The 22,372-nt window shown below is 42.8% G+C and overlaps 1 protein-coding gene across 4 annotated transcripts in view; it reads left to right on the top strand.

Annotated features, from left to right (window-relative positions):
• Positions 1-22,372, top strand: part of LOC127584701 (adenosine kinase-like) — a 280,100-nt gene that overhangs the window by 8,222 nt on the left and 249,506 nt on the right. Inside the window, exon 1 of one of the 4 annotated variants that reach the window (XM_052041593.1) lies at positions 19,409-19,568. The exons of 2 other annotated variants lie outside the window; for them this stretch is intronic. In XM_052041593.1, the coding sequence (XP_051897553.1) occupies positions 19,555-19,568 (14 nt within the window). In that variant the 5' untranslated portion in view covers positions 19,409-19,554. Of the gene's footprint in view, positions 1-19,408; positions 19,569-22,372 lie in introns of those variants that run through there. One more of the 4 variants, XM_052041591.1, reaches the window with a different exon arrangement.

Below are 22,372 nucleotides of genomic sequence, written 5' to 3'. Positions count from 1 at the left end.
CTAAAGCTTCCACATCCTTCCTGTAATGAGGCAATCAGAACTGAACACAATACTCCAAGTGTGGTCTAACCAGAGTTCCATACAGCTGCAACATCACCTCATGGCTCTTGAACTCAATACCCCGACTAATGAAGGCCAACACTCCATACGCCTTCTTAACAACCCATTCAACCTGCATGGCAACCTTGAGGGATTTGTGGACGTGGCCCCCAAGATCCCTCAGTTCCTCCACACTGCTAAGAGTCCTGCCATTAACCTTGTATTCTGCCTTCAAATTCGATCTTACAAAGTGTATCACATCATACTTTTCCGGGTTGAACTCCATCTGCCACTTCTCAGCCCAGCTCTGCATTCTATCAATATCCTGTTGTAATCTACAGCAACCTTCTGTGCTGTCCACAACACCAACCTTTGTATCATCAGCAAACTCACTAACCCACCCTTCCACATCCTCATTCCAAGTCATTGATGAAAAAAAAATCACAAGAGCAGGGGTCCCAGAACAGATCCCTGTGGAACACCACTGGTCACCGACCTCCAGGCAGAATACACTCCATCTACCACCACCCTCTGTCTTCTATGGGTGAGCCAATTCTGAATCAACGTAGCCAAGTTTCCCCTCAATCTCATGCCTCCTGACTTTCTGAATGAACCTTCCATGAGGAACCTTATCAAATGCCTTACTAAAAATCCATGTACACCACATCCACCGCTCAACCTTCATCAATGTGCTTTGTCACATCCTCAAAGAATTCAATCAGGCTCGTGAGGGTCATTACCTGCCCCTCACAGAGCCATGCTGACTGTCCCTAATCAGGCTATGCTTCTCCAAATGCCCATAAATCCTGTATCCAAGAATCCTCTCTGGTAATTTGCCCACCACTGAAGTAAGACTCACTAGTCTGTAATTCCCAGGGTTATCCTACTCCCTTTCTTAAACAAAGGAACAACATTTGGCACCCTCCAATCATCTGGCACTACTTCTGTGGCCAGTGAGGACGAAAAGATCATCGCTAGAGGTGCAGCAATCTCTTCCCTCACTTCCTGTAATAACCTTGGATATATCCCATCTGGCCCCGGTGACATACAGTATCTATCCTAATGTTTTTCCAAAAGTTGCAGCACATCCTTTTTCCTCTTGTCAACATTGCCCTACCTTATCGTACATCATCCTCACAACCATCTGTCAGTCTCTTGCGAATACTGAAGCAAAGTATTCATCAAGGACCTCTCCTACCTCTTCTGACTCCAAGCACATGTTTCCTCTGTTATCCCTGAGCAGTCATCCTCCTATTCTTCACATGTAGAACGCCTTGGGGTTTTCCTTGATTCTACTCACCAAGGACTTCTCATGCCCCCTTCTAGCTTTCCTAAGTCCATTCTTAAGATCCCTTCTGGTTACCTTGTAACTCTCTGGAGCCCTGTCTGATCCATGCTTTCTAAACCTCAAGTAAGCTTCTTTCTTCCTCTTGACAAGATATTCTATGTCTCTTGTCAACCATGATTCCTTTACTCTACCATCCTTACCCTGCCTCAATGGGACAAACCTATCCAGAACCCCATGCAAGTATTCCTTAAACAACCTCCACATTTCCGCTGTGCGCTTCCCTAAGAACATCTGTTCCCAATTTACGCTCCCAAGTTCCTGCCTAATAGCATTGTAATTCCCCCTCCCCCAGTTTGGAATCTTTCCTGGACACACCTAACAAACTCTGCCCCATCTATCCCCTTTACATGAAGGAGGTGCCAATCATTATTAGGGAAGTTGAAATCACCTATGACAACAACCCTGTTATTTTTACACCTCTCCAAAATCTGCCTCCCAATCTGCTCCTCAGCATCTCTGCTGCTACGCAGGGGGGTGGAGGGGAGGGGTCTGTAGAATACTTCCAACAGAGTGATCACTCCCTGTTTCTGACTTCCACCCACACTGACTCAGTGGACGATCCCTACAGGACATCCTCCCTTTCTACAGCTGCGACACTGTCCCTGATCAGCAAAGTCACTCCCCCAGCTCTTACTTCTGTCCCTTTTGAAACATCTAAACACGATAATATCCAGCAGCCATTTCTGCCCTTGCGACAGCCAAGTCTCTGTAATGGCCACCATGTCATAGTTCCAATGATCAACAAATCTGAAACTCTGTCCCCTACACCAATTTCTCAGCCACGCATTCATCTGCCAAATCATCCTGTTCTTACCCTCACTGGCACATGACACAGGCAGCAATCCAGAGATTACTATCCTTGAGGTCCTGCTTTTCAGCTTCCTACCTAACTCCCTATATTCCCTCCTTTAGGACCTTCTCTTTTCCTACCCATGTCACTGGTACCAATATGTACCATGACTTCTGGCTGTTTATCCTCCCCCTTCTGAATGCTGTGGACCCAATTTGAGACATCCCTGACCCTGACACCAGGGAGGCAACATACCATCCAGGAGTTTCTTTCAGGAGAATCTCCTGTCTACCCCCCTTACTATGGAATCCCTTATCATTTAGTAAGGCATTTGATAAGGTTCCTCATGGAAGACTCATTCAGAAAGTCAGGAGGCGTGGGATCCAGGGAAACTTGGCTGTGTGGATTCAGAATTGGCTTGCCCATAGAAGACACAGGATGGTGGTAGATGGAGCATATTCTGCCTGGAGGTCAGTGATCAATGGTGTTCCGCAGGGATCTGTTCTGGGACCTCTGCTCTTTGAGAAGTCTATAAATTGGATGAGGATGTGGAAGGGTGGGTTAGTAAGTTTGCTGATGATATAAAGGTTGGTGGTGGTGTGGATAGTATAGAAGGTTGCTGTAGTTTACAACAGGATATTGATAGAATGCAGAGCTGGACTGAGAATTGGCAGATAGCATCCAACCTGGATAAGTGTGAAGTGATACACTTCGGGAGATCGAATTTGTAGGTAGAATACAAGATTAATGGCAGGACTCTTGGAGAAATGGAGGGATCTTGGGGTCCACTTCTATAGATCCCACAAGGTTGCCGTGCAGGTTGATAGGGTTGTTAAGAAGGTGAATGGAGTGTTGGCCTTCACTAGTCGGGGTATTGAGTTCAAGAGCCATGAGGTGATGTTGCAGCTCTATAGAACTCTGGTCAGACCACACTAGGAGTATTGTGTTCAGTTCTGGTCACCTCATTTATAGAAAGGATGTGGAAGCTTTAGAGAGGGTGCAGAGGAGATTTACCAGGATGTTGCCTGCATGTCTTATGAGGATAGGTTGAGCAATCTAGGGCTTTTCTCTTTGGAGAGGAGGATGAGAGGTGATTTGATAGAGGTGTACAAGATAATAAGAGGCATAGATCGAGTGGACAGTCAGAAACTTTTTCCCAGTGCGACAATGGCTAACATAAGGGGACATAATTTTAAGGTGATTGGAGGAAGGTATAAGGGGGATGTCAGGGGTAAGTTTTTTTTATATACACAGTGGTGGGTGCATGGAATGCACTGCCTGCAGAGGTTGTGGGGGCAGATGCATTTGGGACATTTTAGAGACTATGAATGATAGAAAAAATAGGGGGCTATGTGGGAGGGAAGGGTTAGATCGATCTTAGAGCAGGTAAAAATGTCAGCACAACATTGTGGACTGAAGGTCCTGTACTGTGCTGTAGTGTTCCATGTTCTACCACCACCCTCCTCTTCTTCCTTCCCCCCCCCCCCCCCCCCCCCCCCCCCCCCCCCCCCCCCCCCCCCCAGTTCCCTTCTGGGAGATCATTCCCACCCCCCACAACAGTATCCAAAGCAGTAAACCTGTTATTGTGGGGAACAGCCACAGGGGTACTCTACACAACCTGCCTAATCTCCATCCTTCTCCTGACAGTCACCCAGCTAACCTGCCTCCTGCAGCTTCAGAGTGATTTCCTCGCTGTAGCTCTCGTAGATACGGTATGTACTCGTTAACCCTTCAGAGCCAAAGGCATTCTAGCTGCAGCTCCAGTTCCCTAGCGCAGTCTGTAAGGAGCTGCAGTTCAATGTACCTCATGCAGATGTAGTTATCAGGGAGACTGGATGTCTCCCAGAACTCCCACATTTCACAAGTTGAGCACACCACTGACCCTGGAGCCATTCTCACTATTCTGTCCTGGCACTAAAGCAAAGAAAGGAACTTACCAGAGTCTTACCTTTACCTCTTGAGCCAAAGCCTCAGCTCCCCACTCTATAACACTGACCACTCACACAATGGCTACTCCCAAAATGGCCACTCTGCTTATATGTACATGTGGCTAATAAAGATATCTTAAAAATCTTAATGGCAGGACCCTTAACATTGTACAGAGAGATCTTGGGGTCCAAGTCCACAGGTCCCTGAAAATGGCTGCACAAATTGATAGGGTGGTAAAGAAGGCATATGGTACTGAGATTAAGGGTCAGGAAGTTGCGTTGCAGATTTAGAAAACCCTGGTTCAGCCGCATGTGGAGTATTGTATTCAATTCTGGTTAACCCATTATAGGAAGGATGTGGAGACTTTGGAGAGGAAGTAGAACAGGTTTACCAGGATGCTGCCTGAATTTGAGAGTATGTGCTATAAGGAGAAGTTGGACAAACTTGGGTTGTTTTCTCTGGAGTGGCAGAGGCTGAGGGGAGACCTGGTAGAAGTTTATAAAATTGAGAGGCATTGTGTCAACAGCCGGTATCTTTTTCCTAGGGATGAAATGTCTAATACTACTGGGTATGCATAAGGTGGAGGGGGGGAGTTCAAAGGATATGTATGGGGCAAGTTTTTTCTGCAGAGTGGGTGCTGGAATGCGCTGCCAGGGGTAGTGGTGGAGGCAGATACAATAGACGTGTTTAAGAGATTCTTAGGCACATAAATATGCAGAGAATGGCAGGATATTGAGTTTGAAAAGGTAGGCCTGTTCTTGTTGCTGTGGTGAGTAGTATGAGTGTGGGAGCGACAAGTTTTTGTTGCTGTGGTACCGCGAGAACAAGAGCAGGAAGCAGTTTGAAAAAGTAGGCCCGTCGTTGTACTTGTTGCTGTAGTGAGTTGATAGGTCTATTGATTAACTAATTAGGCAGCAGCTGCCGATGAAAAGAAGTTAGGATCAAGTGGAGTGGCCATTGTGTGAGTGGACAGTGTTAGAGTGGGGAGCTGAGGCTTTGGCTGAAGAGGCAGAGAAGGTGAGCGGAGGCTTCTGGTAGGTTCTCTCTTTCTGTTATTTGTAATTTTTTTTGTACAGAACAGTGGGAAAGACAGGGCAGAAGTGTGCTCCTCCTGTGGGACGTGGGAAGTCAGAGACCTCCAGTGTCCCTGATGACTACACCTGCAGGAGGTTTGTTCAGCTATAGCTCTTAACAGACAGTGTTAGAGAGCTGGAGCTGCAGCTGGATGAACTCTGGATCATTTGAGAAGCTGAAGAGGTGTTAGATAGGAGTTACCAGGAGGCAGTTACACCTAGGGTACAGGATGCAGGTAGTTGGGTGACTGTTGTCAAGAACCAGCAACAAAAGAACCACACTGAGCATGATTCAGTGTTAAAAACTATTAATCACTACTTATGATAATACGTAAAATAAAAGTAAAAATGTTAGTATGTTAGAATTCCAAAATGTTAAACCTTGAACGTTAACCCCAAAACTAAACTCGACGTGTGTGTGTGTGTGTGACAAAGTCCAAAACTCCCAGTTCCAGAATGGTTCTTAAAGTTCAGTTCCGCAAGCCATAAGGTGAAACATGAGCAAGGGCTTCTTCAACAACCACCGTTGTCTGAAGATAAGATGTAGATGTAGAAAAACAGAGAGAGAGTACATACGAAATCCAAATGTTCCACGATGGAACCCAAACGACACTTCAGTGTTTACTCGGTAGTGACTTCCTCACCCCGAAAAGCATCCGAACCGTGGTCGTCCACACACAAATACCTGTTTCCTTCTACAGGTCAGCAACAAAGTGAACTCCACCGGATTACTTCCAACTTCCATACATGGATTTCAGTGGCAAACACAGTTATTGTTTCTCATCCATCGATAGAGAAAACAAGCAGGCTGGTGTCTCTCTCCCTTCTCTCTCTCTCTCCTTCTTCTGACTTCTTCAACAACGTCATTACGTCCTTTATCTTCTATTGACGTAAGCACGCCCCACACACACATACACACACACTCTCTATCTTAAAGGGACTTTCACTGATTCCATAACACCGTTAGGGGAGTGAAAAGGAATAGACAGTCAGTACAGGCTACCCTGATGACTGTTTCCCTTGATAACTATATTGTTTGGATGCTGTTGAGAGGGATGAATCACCACTGGAGAGCCATAGCAACTGGGTGCCTGGCGCAGAGTCTGGCTCTGTGGCTCAGAAGGGAAGGGGGGTGGGGGTGGTGTGGAAAAGAGGAGTGTGATAATGATAGGAATATTTGTTGGTCAGGGGGACAGAAGGAGATTCTGTGGTCAAGAACGAGACTCCCAGATGGTATGTTGCCTCCCAGGTGCCAGGGTCAGGGACACCTCAGATCGAGTGCACAGCATTCTGCAACGCAACTTCCTGACCCTTAAACTCAGTGCTATGTGCCTTCTTTACCACCCTATCAACTTGTGCAGCCATTTTCAAGGATTGTGAGGAGCCAGAAGTTGAGGTGCACATTGGCACCAATAACATGGATAAGGTAAGGGATGAGGTCTTGAACAGCGAGTGTTGGGAGTTAGGAAGGAAGCTAAAAATCAGTACCTCAAGGGTAGTAATCTCTGGATTGCTGTCTGTGCCATGTGTGGGGGGGGGGGGGGGGTAAAGAACAGTAAGATACGGCAGACTAATGAGTGTCTGAAGAGTTGGGGCAGGGGTTCAGATTTGTGGACCATTTGGATCTTTTCTGGGGTAGGAATGACCTGTACAAAAGGGACAGGTTACACCTGAACTAGAGAGGGACCAGTGTTCTTGTGGGCAGTTTTGCTAGAGCTGTTGGGGAGGGTGTAAACTAGGTTGGCAGGGGGATGGGAATAGGAGTGTTAGATGAGAAGATGGAATAATTGGTGTAGAAGTAGATGCGATGTGTACAGTGTTTTCTGTATCTTGGTAGCCAGTGGTGATATTCACTTCTTGTTTAAGGTGAGGAAAGATAGGCAGGGGATGGGGCATAAACTCAATCAGTTAGATGGGTTGAAATATGTTTACCTTAATGCAAGAAGCCTTAAGGATAAGGTGATGAATTTGAAGCGTGGATCAGTACATGGAATTACGATGTGGTCATTACAGAGACTTGGCTGTCGCAAGGGCAGGAGTGGCTGCTTGAGGTTCCAGGGTTTAGATGTTTCAAAAGGGATAGGGAAGTGGGGTGGGGGGGGGGGGGGGGGGGCACTGCTAATCAGGAATAATATCACAGCTGTAGGAAGAGAGGACATCATAGAAGGATGTCTGTTGAGTCAGTGTGGGTGGAAGTCAGAAACAGGAAGGGAGCGATCACTCTATTGGGAGTGTTCTATAGGCCCCCAAATATCCATGAGGACACTGAGGAGCAGATAAGTAGGCAGATTTTGGAAAGGTTCAAAAATAACAGGGTTGTTGTCATGGGTGACTTAAACTTCCCTAATATTCATCGGCATCTCCCTAGTGCAAAAGGTTTAGATGGGGCACAATTTGTTAGGTGTGTACAGGAAGCATTCCTGACACAGTATGTAGACAGGTCGACTAGAGGAGAGGCCATGCTGGATCTGGTATTAGGCAATGAACCTGGTCAGGTGACAGACCAGTGGGTGAGCATTTCGGGTGGGTGACCACAACTCCCTGACCTTTGGCATAGCAATGGACAAAGTTAGGAGCAGACATATTAGGAAAGTATTTAATTAGGGGAGGGCAAATTATGATGGTATTAGGCAAGAACTTGGGAGCGTAAACTGGGAACAGATGTTCTCTGGTAAATGCACCGGGCCACTTACATGGGGTTCTAGATAGGTTTGTTCTGCTGAGACAAGGAAAAGATGGTAGGATGAAGGAATCATGGTTAACAAGAGAGGTGGAAGGTTTAGTCAACAGGAAGAAGGAAGCACATTTAAGGTTTAGGAAGCAACAAACAGACATGGCTCTTGAGGGTTATAAGGTCACCAGGAAGGAGCTTAAGAAGGGACTTGGGAGAACTAGAATGGGACATGAGAAGGCCTTGGCAAGTAGGGTGAAGGAAAATCCGAAGGCGTTCTGCACGTATGCGAGGAACAAGAAGATAACCAGGGTGAGGGTAGGACCGCTCAAGGATAAGGGGACAAAAATGTGTCTGGAAGTGAAGGAGGTCCTGGCCCAAATTTTTTTTTATCAGCAGCAAAGGGATGGCACTCACCGGTAACTTCAAGGAAAGATGCTGACCAGAGATTGACCACCAAGGACTCAGGTAGCAGGCACATGGGAAAATCACCTGGAGCTTTTCCTCCAAGTCACACAGCATTCTGAAATGGAAATGTATCATTGATCCTTTATCGATGGGGTTGACATGCAGTACCTAGACAATGGCATTTTGAGAGCATCTTCGCAAAGAAATCAGTAGTTCAAGAAGACACTTCAGCACCAACCTCAAATACAATAAATGCTGGCCTTCCTGGTAACAATCCAAAAATGAATAAATAAAACAAAATGTGACATAGAGTTTCACCTTAATAAGTTTGACTCCATTAGTTTGAGGAAATTTCATCAAGCTGCATCGGATTTGTTTTATTTTAAGGACTAGCGGGTTTTCTAAGCAGCAATGATAGCTTAGTTCACATTTAAAAACAACATTTTTCATGCAACAACCTGCTGTTGACATCACTGAGCAGTTGTCGTGAAACAGAAGTGGGAGCGTCTCACATGTTGGCCACCATCTTGACCCATGTGCATGTCTATGTCATAGGTGCTGACGCTTGCTGAACCATCTGGCATCTAACCATGTTGATTATCTCCATCAACCTGGACCCTAAATGGTGAAAAGTTCCCACAGGGAAATCATTGATAAAGAGACACCCCACAAAAAGTTGAACTCTGCCTGCCCCTCATCATGATTCCCAACTAGCAGGTGGCATAGAGAATATACCTCTGGCTCTTGACAAAAACTGATTTTATGTAGCTTGATCAAATCACTTGTTGGATATCAATGATCTTCTTAAACTGATGGAAACAATATCAATTAAGTGGAGGTCCATAGGGCCTCAAGTACCTCCAGTACCTAGTCCACTCTATAATTAGCAAATTTGGAGACTCTTGACTTAAGGAATTATAGAATCATACAATGCAGAAACAGCCCTCCTTGTCCATGCTGACCATGATATCTGTCTATGCTAATCCCATTTGCCTGCATTAGGCCCTTATCCCTCTTTGCTTTTCTTATCCAAGTACCTGTCCAAACACTTCTAAACATTGTAATTGTATCTGCCTTCATCACCAGCTCTGGCAGCTCATTCTAGATATTCACTGCACTCTGTATGGAAAAACTTGGCCCTCAGATCTCCTTTAAAATATTTTCCTCTCAACTTAAACCTGTGCCCTCTGGTTCTAGACTTTGTTTCCCTGGGAAAAAAGATTCTGACTATCTATCCTATCTATGCCCCTCATAATTTTATAAATCTCTATGAGGTCACCTCTATGCTCCTGCATTATCCAATCTCTCATAAGTACAGCCCTCCTTTCCAGACAACAGCCTTGTAAATCTTTTCTGCACTCTCCTCTATTGCTACTTCATCCTTTCTAGAGCATGGTGACCAGAATTGTACACAATACTCCCAAGTGCTGTCTAACCACTGTTTTGTGCAGCTGCAATGTGACACCCCCCACTCTTATCCTCAATACCTCAGCCAACAAAGGCAAGTATATCAAATGCTTTTTCAGTACCCTATCCACCAGTGTTGCCACTTCAGTGAGCTATGGACTTGCACTTCAAGGTCCCTCTCACATCAACACTCCTAAGGTCCCTGCCATTTATTCTATATGTCCTGCCAGAATTGGATTTCTCAAGAGTGCATTACCTCACATTTGTCTGGATTAAGTTCCATCTGCCACCGCTCTTCCCAACTTTCCAGCAGCTCTACGCTGGCTGTGTGCTTGGACAATCAATAACCTTGTACTCAAATCTAACATTAAAAGCCAACATACCACTTGTCTACTGAATTGCCTGCTGCATCTGCATGTTAACTTTCAGTGATGTGTGCAAAGACATCCAGGTCCTTCTGAAGATGAACATTTTCCTGATCTCATTTACAAAATATTCAGCATTTCCGTTTTTTATACCAAAGTGAATAATCTCACATTTTCCAATTTGTACTAAATTTGTCATATTATTGCCTGTTCACTTTGCATGCCCATATCCCCTTGTAGCTGCCTTACATCATTACTAGTCACATTCCCACTAGTTTCATGTCATTAACAAACTTTTTCACATTGCATTTGGCTCCCTCAGGAAAACTTGATGTTAATTATGAATAGTTGGGGCTGAAGCGCAGATCTTTGCAGCACCCCAGCAGTTGTTGCTGTACGAACTTGAGAAGGACCCATTTATTCCTACAGTCTGTTTTCTATCTGTTAACCAGCTCTCAATCCACACTGGTATAATGCCTACAATTCCAAATTCTCTCATTAACCCCCTGATTGTGACATTATTGAATGCCTTCTCTTTCCTTGGATGGTGTCAGGCTGCTCAGTGTTTCCCACATTTTCTGTTTTTAGTTCAGATTTCCAGCTGATGTCTTTTTTGATCTTCAGATTGAATGACATCACTTTCAAACAACACAACATTCTAACAGATTATGGTTGTTTCTTCCTTGGAGCACCTTTACAAGACCAGTAATTAAGCATATCTTATTGCACAGTATTAGATCTTAAAATAGTCTTTTCCATAATTGGTTACTAACCATACAGTACAAGAAATCTACCTTGTTTACTTCATAAATATTTGTGCATTGTTAGCACTAATTTGACTTGTCCAGTCTATGTGTAGGTTAAAGTCCTCCACAATAATTGTAGCATACCTCTAATTTTAATATTTATATCGTGGCTTACATTCACAACTCCTAGTTGGAAGCTTATAAACAACTCTTACCAATGTTTTCAGTTCTCTGCTGCTGCTTAATTCCACCCAAACTGATTCTAATTCTGTACCATGATCTGCTGAGCCAAAATCCCTACCAAATACTGTACTGTATCATTTAATTATTAAAAAACATTACCCTTCCAATTTTTCCTTTTAGTCAGCCTTTATTTTGCATATCCTGAAATATTTAGTACCCATCTTATGTCAGCAGGCTGCCTGGTTTCCATAATGACAAACACAACATACTGATTTATGACTATATGTCACATTAATTTTTGTTGTGGATGCAGCAGGCATTTAGATATAGTTGCTTTAAATTTTGCCTTTTAAGATTATTCTGTACTCTGACCCTATTTGCTGCTGCCAATTATGTTTCTAACAACCAGTTCCAGGTTTGTTTCTCTATTGCCTAGCTCTCTTCTGAAGTTTCCAACACCTTCTAATCAAGTTTATGCACAGAGACTAGTTTGATGAGAACAACCAGGAGACCCTGGAGCTAACTTTTTCATGAAAACAAATGGAAGAAACTAGGAGCAGCAGTTGGTCTCTCAGCCCCTTGAGCTTACCCTGCCATTCAATATGACTATGGCTGATCAGTGCTGGCCTCAAATCTTCTTCCCCATAAACCTTAATTTTTCGATCATTAGATATATTTAAGGTGGAGACGGAGATAGATAAATATTTATATTTATCTTATCTCCTCAAATGTATCTAATCCGTCACGTTTTTGGGCTGAGAATTCCAGAGATTCGCTATGCTCAGAGAAGAAATTTCACTACACCGTTTTAAATGACTGGCCCTTTATTTTGTAACTTGTACATGACTCTCCCACAAGTGACTTCCATTGCTTTATTTAAAAAGGGCACCAAGTGATAAGGCAGGTAAAGGGCCAGTGAGCCTTGTGTCAGTGGTAGGGAAATTTTTGGAGAAAATTCTAAGAGACAGGATTTATATATGTACATTTGGAAAGGCAGTGACTGATTATGGTGAGTCAGTATGGCTTTGTGCAGGGAAATCCTGTCTCACTAATTTTATTGAGTCTTTTGAGGAGATAACAAAGGAAATTGATGAAGGCAGGGTGGTAGATATTATTTATGTGGACAAGGCATTTGACAAGCTCCCAGTTGGTTGGCTGGTCCAGGCACATGGGATCCAAGATTAGCTTGGTGATAGCAGAGGCTAATGTAAGGATGCTCTTCTATTTGGAAGTGTGTGATTAGTTAGTGTACTGCAGGGATTGGTGCTGGGGCCTTTATTTTTGATATATATTAACAACCTGGATATAAATGTAGGAGGTATGATTAGTAGGTTTGCAGATAGCAGGATGTAGATCAGATGGAAAGCTGGTTCAGAGATGGAATTGAATCCCGACGAGTGCAGGGTGATGCATTTTGCTAAGTCAGATAGGGGTAGGACATATACAGTAAATAGTAAGGTGCGAGAGAATGTTGAAGAACAGAGAGATGTGGGGGTCCAAGTTCATAGTTCCCTGAAAGTGGCAATGCATGTGGATAGGGTGGTGAAGAAGACATAATGCATGCTTGCTTTCATAGGTCAGGGCATAGAATATAAGAGTTGGGATGTTATGTTGCAAATTTACAGAACACTGGTAGGTTACACTTGGAGTATTGTGTGCAGTTCTGGTCGTCATACTACAGGAAGATGTGATTGTACTGGAGAGAGTACAGAGAAGATTTACCAGGCTGTTGTCAGGGTTGAAGAACATAAATTATGGGGAGAACTGAATAAGCTGGGCTTGTTTTCTCTCGAGTGTAGGAGGCTGAGGGGTGATCTGAAAGAAATATACAAGATTGTGAGAGGTATAGATAGAGTAGATGATCAAAATCTTTTTCCCATGGTAGATTCTTCAAAAACAGAGCTTTGAGGAATATACAGTAAAAGAAGCAGGAGAGAACTTAAACAGGGAATTAGGGGTAAAAGGGGCAAAGAAATGTCTTTGGCAGGTTCAATTAAAGAGAATCCCAAGGCATTTTATACATACATTAAAAATAAGAGGGTAACTAGAGATAGGGTAGGAGGGAATTAACACTTGGAGCTAGTTGAAGTGGGCCAGGTACTAAGTAAACAAGTACTTTGTATCGGTATTCTCCAAGGAGACGGACATGGATGATAGCAAGATCAGAGAGGGATACGCTGATATTCTAGGGCATGTTGGTATCAAGAAGGAGGAGATGTTGGAACTCTTTAAGAGTATTAAGGTGGATAAATCCTCAGAGCCTGATGGTATCTATTCCAGGTTATTGAGAGAAGCACAAAAAGAGGTTGCTGGTGCCTTAACAGAGACCTTTATCTCTTCAGCAACAGAGACAAACCAGAAAGTTATAGGCCAGTGAGCCTTGCATCAGTGCTGGGGAAATTATTGAAGAAGATTCTTAGGGATGCAATCTACTCACATCTGGAAAAGCATAGATTTATTAGTCAGCCTGGCTTTGTGTGGGGGAGGTCATGTATTACAAATTTGATTGAGTTTTGAGGAGCTGACAAAGATGATTGATGAAGGCAGGACAGTGGATGTTGTATACGTGGACTTGAGTAAAGCTTTCAACAAAATCCCTCGTGGCCAGCTGATCCAGAAGATTAGGGCACATAAAATCATGAGGGGTGTATATAAGATGGATGGTCACTGTTTTTTCCGCAGGGTGGGGGAGTCTAAAACTAGAGGGCATAGGTTTATGGTGAGAGCGGGAAGATTTAATGGGGCCCTGGGGGGCAGGCAGCTTTTTCGCACAGAGGGTGGTGAGTATATGAAGTAAGCTGTAAGAGAAAGCTGTAGAGGTGGTACAATTACAATATTTAAAAAAACATTTGGATAGGTACGTAGATCAAAAAAAGTTTAGAAGGATATGGGCCAAACACAGGCAAATGGGACTAGCTCAGGTAGATAACTTGGTCAGCATGGATGAATTGGGTTGAAGGGCCTGTTTCTGTGCTATATGACTCTATAACACATGGAATCCATGGAGAATTGGTAGATTGGATTCAAAATTGCCTTGGCCATAGAAGACAAGGTAGTGGAGGGGTGTTATTGTGACGGGAGGTCTGTGACTGGGGATGTTGTACAAGTGTAAAGTGTTGTACTTTGCGAGGTCAAATGTCAGAGGTAAGTAGACAGTAAATGGAAGAACCCTGAGGAGCATTGATGTACAGAGGGATCGTGGGGTGCCAGTCCATAGCTCCCCGGAAGTGGCAACACAGGGTGGCATGCTTGTCTTCAGTGGTCAGGGTGTTGAATATAAAAGTCAGAAAATCATGTTGCAGTTGTATAAAATTTTGGTTAGGCCACATTTAAAGTATTGTGTGCAGTTCTGGTTGCCACATTGCAGGAAGGATGTGAAGGCTTTGGAGAGCGTACAGAAGATGTTCACCAAGATGTTGCCTGGATTAGAAAGTACTTAGATATAAGGAGAAGTTAGACAAACTTGGATTGCTTTCTCTGGAGCCTTGGAAGCTGAAGGATGATTTGATAGTATATAAAATTATGAGAGGCATAGATAGGATAGACAGAGTCTTTATTCCAGGGCAGAAATGTCAGATACTTCTGGGCATAGCTTTACGGTGAGAGGGTAAAAGTTTAAAAGATGTGCAGGGTAAGTTTTTTTTTACAGAGTGTAGGTGTCTGGCATGTGCTGCCAGGGGATGTGGTGGAAGCAGATATGATATCAATGTTTAAGAGTCATTTGGACAGGCACGTGAACAGGCAGGAAATGGAGGGATATTGACCTTGTGCAGCAGATGGGATTAGTTTGGATTGGCATCATGGTTGGCACAGAGATTGTGGGCCGATAGCATCTTCCTGTGCTGTTCTGTTCCAAAGGGGCATAGGTTTGTGAGAAGAATGTATTTTAAAGGGGATCTGAGAGGTAAGTTCTTTACATGGAGAGTGGTTGATATCTGGAATGTGCTGCCAAAGGAGGTGGTGGAGTCAGTCAGATACAATCACTGCGTTTGAGAGACAGATACAGTAGGCATGGCATAGAAGGATAAGTTCTGAATTTGGGCAAATGGGAGTAGTGCAGAGGGGCAAAAAAAGGTCAGCGTGGATGTGACAGACTGAAAGGCCTGTTTCTATGCTCTAATACTCTATGAAAATATCTCAATATCTACTCTGTCAACCTCCCATAGAATCTTGTATGCTTGGATAAGGTCACCCTACATTCTTCTAAACTCCGTGAAATACTGACCCAAATTGTCTAGCCTCTCTTGGAAGGATAACCCTCTCATCCCAGGAATGAGTTTGGTGAATCTCCTAAGGAGACCAAAACTCTGCATGGTATTCTGGTGTAGCCTCACCAACACCCTGTGCACCCGTAACAAAACTTCCCTATTCTTAAATTCCAACTCTTTCACATTAAAGGGCAAAATGCTTACTGGATTTACCTGCTGACTTCATTGATTCATGCACTAGAACACCTTGATCCTTCTGAATTTCACTCATTTGTAGTCTCCCTCCATGAAAAAGACTGCAAATGGAAGATGTGCTTGGATTGAAAACACATCTATGTCTCAAGGAGGAAAACATGAATCAGCAGGTATCTGAAGGGCCAGGTCCAATGGAATAAAAGCTCAAGAACAGTGGAAAAAGCTCAAGAGATCCACCAATTAGCCTGAGCACCCAAGGATTCGCCTTGCTGAAGAACAAGAACAGAGGAGAGTTTAACCAGACAGACAGGCAGTCGATGCCTGCTGGAAAAAGCACTTTGAATATTTCCTCAACTGTGACTGTCCTTGATGCCATCAGATAGGTTGACACCAGGCTAAAAATGCTGTCTAACAGCTGAAAAACATCAAGGCCTCTGGAACAAACAAAATTCCTGCTGAAGTACTAAACCATGATGGAAGAATACTTCTGGTACAAATTCATGATATCATTTCTCTCATCTGGAGGAGGAGAGCCTACCAAGGAATCTCTGAGAACTAGAATCATGACAGTCTTCACTAAAGGAGCAGGTAAGATTGTGGATATTGTAAAGAGGGTTTCCCTCCTGCCACGGGGAGAATCATTGCAAGAATGCTCCTCAGTCGCCTTATTCAAGTGACCAGAGAAGCTGCTCCTAGAGCTGCAGTGCAGATTATGTCCATCAAGAGTGCAATGGATATTTTCCTCACCACATGACAAATCCAAGAAGAATGTCAAGCAGCACAAACTACTGTCCATAACCTTTTTCACCCTCAAAAGTTATTAACTCCATCACCCAACAGGAATTATTGAGAATCTTTTTCAAATTTGGCTGGCCTCAGAAGTTCATTGCCATTCTTTGTCTGCCGCACAATGACAGGCAAGCCATGATTTGAACCAAGAGTCTACCACAGTCTCAATCGCAGTGAAAATGGGACTGCATCATACCTTCAGCCAATTTTTGGTTATGTTTGAGGAACAGAAAGCATGAAGGCAATGTCACAGCCAGGAAGCCACAAGGTAAGCAAAGAGCAAGCATGGCCAAGAAAAGGCAAAAAAGGTTCTTTTCTGCTTTTAACTTTTTTCCAGCTTGCCACCCTGAGGAGGGGAAGTCACACCAGTCCTGGAAGCAATGCAGGAGGTCTAATGCACTGAGTGAGTGGAACTAATCTGCAGGGAGACTGTTCTACCATGGTCATAACTACTAGAGAACCATGATAATCCCAGCCTCAGTCATCAATTGCAGTAAGTGGATGAAGCTGTGTATGTGCGTACTTGGAGATCAAGCACTAAGCTGGCTATTTAACTGAAGCACATGAAAGGATGATCCTTCCACAAAGCAAAGGATCTTCACCAAACAGGACCTACTGCATAGCTCCACTCAACAATCAAGATCCATGGCAAGACCCAGATAAATGTGAACTTTTTTCCTGATCTAGGAAGCCATCTCTCCGTGAAGGCAGACATCAGTGATGAAATTAATGGGTGACTGCAGTGCACCAGTGCAGGCTTCAGCTGACTGAGGAAGAGGGTGTTCAGACAACAAGAGCTCAAACCTCGCACTAAGCTCATGGTTTATTGAGCAGTGATCCCAGCCCTCTTATGTGCTCATGGGGAATCTACAGATAGACATCTTAAAGCACCAGAACTGTCTACTCACAGTCCCAGAAATCCATTGGTGATGCTGGCAAACCAATGTCTGCATCCTTTCCCAGGTGAATAACTCCAGCACAAAGGCTCTGATCATGCACAAGCAGCTTCAGTAAGTGGGCCACATTCATCCATATGCCTGAGACCAGATTCCATGAAACAAGCATTCTGCTCAATTATCGGAAGGAGACTCAGAAAATACTAAAGGGATGTTCTCTAAGTGTCTTTGAAAATATGTAATGGTTTTACCAACTCATGGAATTACTGGCTTGTCGCTACTTAATGTAGAAGAAACATCTGGAAGGCACTGAACTCCTCAAATCTCAGTGGCGGGACCATGCAGAAGTAATGTGCAAACAGGGAACACCCATCTGAAATAAAAGCACACGATATTGGGAATGCTCAGCAAGTTGGGCAACATCAGCAGAAAGAGAAATGGTTAATGTTTTGGGTTCATTCATCAGAACAGTCCTGGATGTTGCACAAGGTGATGTACAATAATTAATTATTTTACTAAGCAGGGTAAATATCTCTTGAAGGGCCAGTCACTCTGTGCATGTATTTTTCCAAATGAAACATTGCACTGTTTTCAGCATGAGCATTGCAATATTATTGGTAGTTCCAGTATTTTCTGTTTTATTTGGATTTTCACCATCTGCTGTTTTTTGATTTTCGAATCTATCCATCTGCCTCATCAAGTACCATTTGCCCCAACTGTAGCATTGTCTGCAGATCCCACATACGACTGTTCAACCACCTCAGGACCTACGGAATTGAGTTGAAGCCATTCTCTAACTGGAAATACTGTCAAAGAAAAAGGTTTCTGTTTGAACACATTGAAAAATGTGAACAATTGTATTAATGTTTTTATTAGAATTTTTATTTTAAGATTTATCAGCCACATTAAAATTATCGATGACAGGTTTGTAGGCTAGGGATGATGCATAACGTACAGAAGATCCATATAGATATTATTTGATCTGGGCTTGTTTTTCTGAATCTGATTTATTTATCTTTTGTAAACCTATTGTGAATATTTTAGAAATAATGTGGAACTGAGCTTATTTTTTGGCATTAAATGCAAATAATTCTCAAATGTAAATAAAATCTTAGTCCTGGCCTTGAGTTTGGGTGTTCTATTGAATTTTTGTGTAATCAGAGTTTAACTGCCATTCATTCTTATTATCTGTTCATCTTTATTCCAGGAAAATAAACTGTGTAATCAAAGAGCTTTTTTTAAGCCTTTGTAGTGTCGACATTGATATAGAAATAAAAATTAGTAATGCTTGGATTTTTACAAACAAGTCATGAGTATCAGCACCTGGTTCAGCCTAATTTTCCCGTCTGTAGAAGGAAATACTAAAACGCCACCCATAAATGTGACAAAAATTTGTGCTATCAATGCAGAAACTGCATCTTATAAATGTTAACCTGCACAAGGTGATGTATGATATTAATTATTTTCACAAACAAGGTAAATATCTTCTGAATTTTTTTTTCAAACATTGCTTCCTGGCTCTTGCTGAAAGCATTATTGTAAAATACTGTTGTAGAAATTCAAACCAAATTAGGCCTCATTGGTCACCTGATTAGTTTGCTGCTTGACACTTTCCTGGTTGTTACTGCCATTCATGTTTTGATAAGCACTCAAACGGCCGTTGTATGCAATGCGAAATGAAAAACGATTGTTTTTCCAATGTTTATAATAACAAAGACCCTTCAGCTAACCTTAAAACTAAAACACCATTAAACAGGAAACATGCTTCCTTCTAACACTTCCAGTTTTCACGTCAAATCTGTAGGTACCTTGCAAATCCGATCGAGGCAGAAGAAAGTAGAGGATTTTGATGTACTTTTGGGGGATCCGTTTTTTTTATCAATACACAAACACACATGATCATAATGAACATTTTCATCCTTATGTTTGCTTCTAAATATTCCTGTTGTCATGTGGATGGTTCTTGAGAGCACGAACATTTATTGTATCCATTCCGCTGTTCGATATTCAGTTGGTTCACGTGAGCTTGTGTTCTTCCACGTTCTCGGAGGCGGACGAGCCTACTTCCGTGAAAGTTGTAAAAGATTTACCATTCAATCATTGAGAAAGCGCACCGTTACATACCCTGGTATGAATAAAGTTGATCATTTTTAATCAGTCAGAACCAGCTAATTTTGTACGTTAACGAGCAACCTTCACTCGATCATGCTTGCAAAAGCTTGTTTTTTTAAAAAAAACTGCGAACACAGCAAATTCGCTGACGTGAGCAGCTGGAGTGAAATTATTCGCTGAGCGCAGTGATTGGCCGCCGAGCTGTCAGTCGCCGCGCTCTCTGATCACTGCTATGTTGTGAATGGAAGCAGCGGATGAATGGGCAGCGCTGAGGGCGGGGTTTCCGGTTCCAGGTTAGATTGATACATCTCACGGACACGAGCGCGAGTCCCGGGCGGGCAGTGTCTGCTCCGTTCTGTTCATTCAACCGGCTGCATTTACTGCTCCCATCTATCATGACATGTCTCAGGTAAGCACTTGGTTGTGGATGGGCCTGATGTACAATTTGTTCGCTGTTGCATTTATTTTTCTGTGTTTTCATGGCCTTTTCGCTCCTCTTTTTGCTTTTTAATTGCAGTCCACTGTCAGACGCTGTCAAAGCAGTTAGTGAGCGACAGGGTGATAAGAAGTAGTATACTGGTATGGCATATATTTTAACCTCTGTGCGCAATTTCATGGTAGGCATTTCCACGATATGGGTCTTAAAACACCTGTTGAATGGTCCCTTTTCGTACTGACAGTAACAGATCACGATGGAAGTCGGTGCTGTCTATACATGTGCCATCTACTCTATATTAACCTCCTGCTCCACATAGAAAAGAGGATTGGGTTTCACTGCGTGCTCCTCAAATTCATAACTTCAAGCGATGTCTATACTGAGGAGAAGGCGCCTTCCTCTTCATTTGCAATGTTTGCTGTTCCCAGCAAGCTTCTTCAGCGGGGCAATCATTCCACATCACTCAAATGAATCCTGAAAAATTTCTCTCTCTTGGTTAAGCTCGCCCAAACTTTAGTAATTCTCTTACAAAAGGATCCGGTTGAGGAATTATTTTATTTGCACTTTTGAAAATTTCGCTTGTCTGGAGAAATTAAGTTGGTTTTTCATTGTTCGGACTTTTCTCGCTTATAAATGTAAAGCCTGCTCAGTTTCTCCATTCCCTGAACTTGTACCAGGCGCGGTGTGTTTTGCTTTTAATCAGAACATTGTGTTGATTCTGGAATTTAAAATTCTACTTTTCTGTGGTTGAATGAAATCCAGATGGCGATTTTTAAGAGCTGATGTGCTCTATCGTGGCTGGAGAGAAGAAAAACCTAAACTATTGTTGTTATAAAGTTTTAATTTTCAGATCTTTGGAGCTGGTATTTGTTTTAGTAGTCAAAAGCAACGGAAATGGCGCATCACTTCAGAAACTGTCCACCAGTACCTCGGACACCTGTGTGGAAGAGTGGGCTGTCCTGCATTGATTAGCCTCTTTGGCCCGCTTCCACTCCGGTTTTGTGGCTGTCAGTGTGTTACCATGCTCTGGGGGAAACATTATGTTCCTTTCCCATGGACCAGCTCTGGGGGAAACAATAAAGCCCCTCTGGAAACATTTAAGTCTAATTCTAAAATTAACCCACCAGCTTCTCTTAGATTATTTTGGCACTTTTTAAACCTTACCATCAAAATCCACATCTGAGATATATCAATTTTTTTCAAAAGTATATTTGAAAGTAATGTTGCACTTCATATTCATATTCTGCAGTTTTCTGCATAATGTAGTTGTCAAGATCAAGGCAGTTTAAAAAAAAATAAAATTTCTTCTTGTCAGGTGAACAATAACATGAACTTTGTGCTAGTCAGCTAAAACAGAAATGGAACGACCTCAAGTCAGTGGTTTTTAAGGGCAATCGAAGTTGTTCTGTACAGCAAATATTGAATGATTTGCAGAAAACGTTTGCATGCTGAAAAGAGATTATTGGACTTATTCTAATTTATCTATGCATTTTCATGACAATGGCTAAGGAGCCAAGGGAGACAGTGATTCTTTTGTCTGAGTCAGAACAGCCATTTTGTTGGCTCTGAAGATTCCACAATATTGTTTATAGCTCTATATTTTAACTTTTGTGTAGGTTGTCAGAAAATGAACTGATCTAGATTTTTACAAAACTTCTAAAGGGAACAATTTATGTGCATCAAACCAACATGTAATTGCGAGGTTTCTGCAAACTGAGGTGCATAGGATCAAGAACAGGCCACCCCGCTCCTCACTGAGGAGCGCTCCCCGGTCCTGACATTGAATACGATCATGACTGTTCTGCCCAGGACTTGCTGCCTCTTCTATGCCAGTTCTCCGTTGTTGTCAATTCCCAAATATTTCAAAAATTTATCTACCTCCATTTTTTGTTAATGCCTTCAGTGATCTAGCCTTCACAACTCTCCGTGGTACAAGAATTCCAGAGATTCACCACACCCTGTGCACTTCAGTTTTAAATGACTGCCCCCTGAATGTGACTGCGAGAGCTGTGGCTACATGTTCCCATTCTCTTGTAGAATGATTTCAATTTTAAAAGGAGCTGATAGTCTGGGTCCTAAGAAAGTTGGTGGTATTGCTGATTTGTTTGTAAATTTTTTTGGGTGTCAAAACCCAACACTTAGCTCAACGATTACACCGAGGATTGATTTTATGCTTTGTACAGTGGACTGATGGGTCATGGGCTTGCTTTGCGATCCCATCACAGACAGCTCCTGATTTCAGTTGGTATATTGGGTAGCTGCCAAGGGGTGAACAAGCACCACTTCACATTTAGGGAAACAACTAGCTTATGAGACACCTGGCAAATTGACATGGGTCCACAAGTAGTGGTACTAGGTGAGTGGGTCCTGGTTTGATTTAGGATAGTTAAATGAATTCAATTCTGATCAAATCAAAATATAGAGTGTGAATTAAACCTTTTGACCACACAATGCCTAAAAAAAACACCACACTTATCCTGCTTGTTATCTCAGAAGAAGCTTAACATTGATTAAATCTTTCAATTCTATTACTGTACAAACAGTGCAGGAAAGTTGATGAACTATACAGGTCTCTAAAATGCATTCTGCCTTTAAAGCATCATTACTTCCTAATAGGTTCTTACGGACAAGGATCTCAGAAATGAGGCAGTTCTTGTCAAAATACAACTTGTCACTCAATTGCCATTTAGGGTCCATTGTTTCATCATTCCGACAAGGTCTTCATCAGACACGCTGCACTGAATTAAATTGAAGCAAATTGGGAAAGAAGAGTTTAA

This window comes from Pristis pectinata, chromosome 30 (genome assembly GCF_009764475.1).
Source record: "Pristis pectinata isolate sPriPec2 chromosome 30, sPriPec2.1.pri, whole genome shotgun sequence".
Taxonomy (NCBI): domain Eukaryota; kingdom Metazoa; phylum Chordata; class Chondrichthyes; order Rhinopristiformes; family Pristidae; genus Pristis; species Pristis pectinata.
The sequence above is the reverse complement of the archived record's forward strand: the minus strand, read 5'-3'. Positions and strand labels throughout refer to the sequence as shown.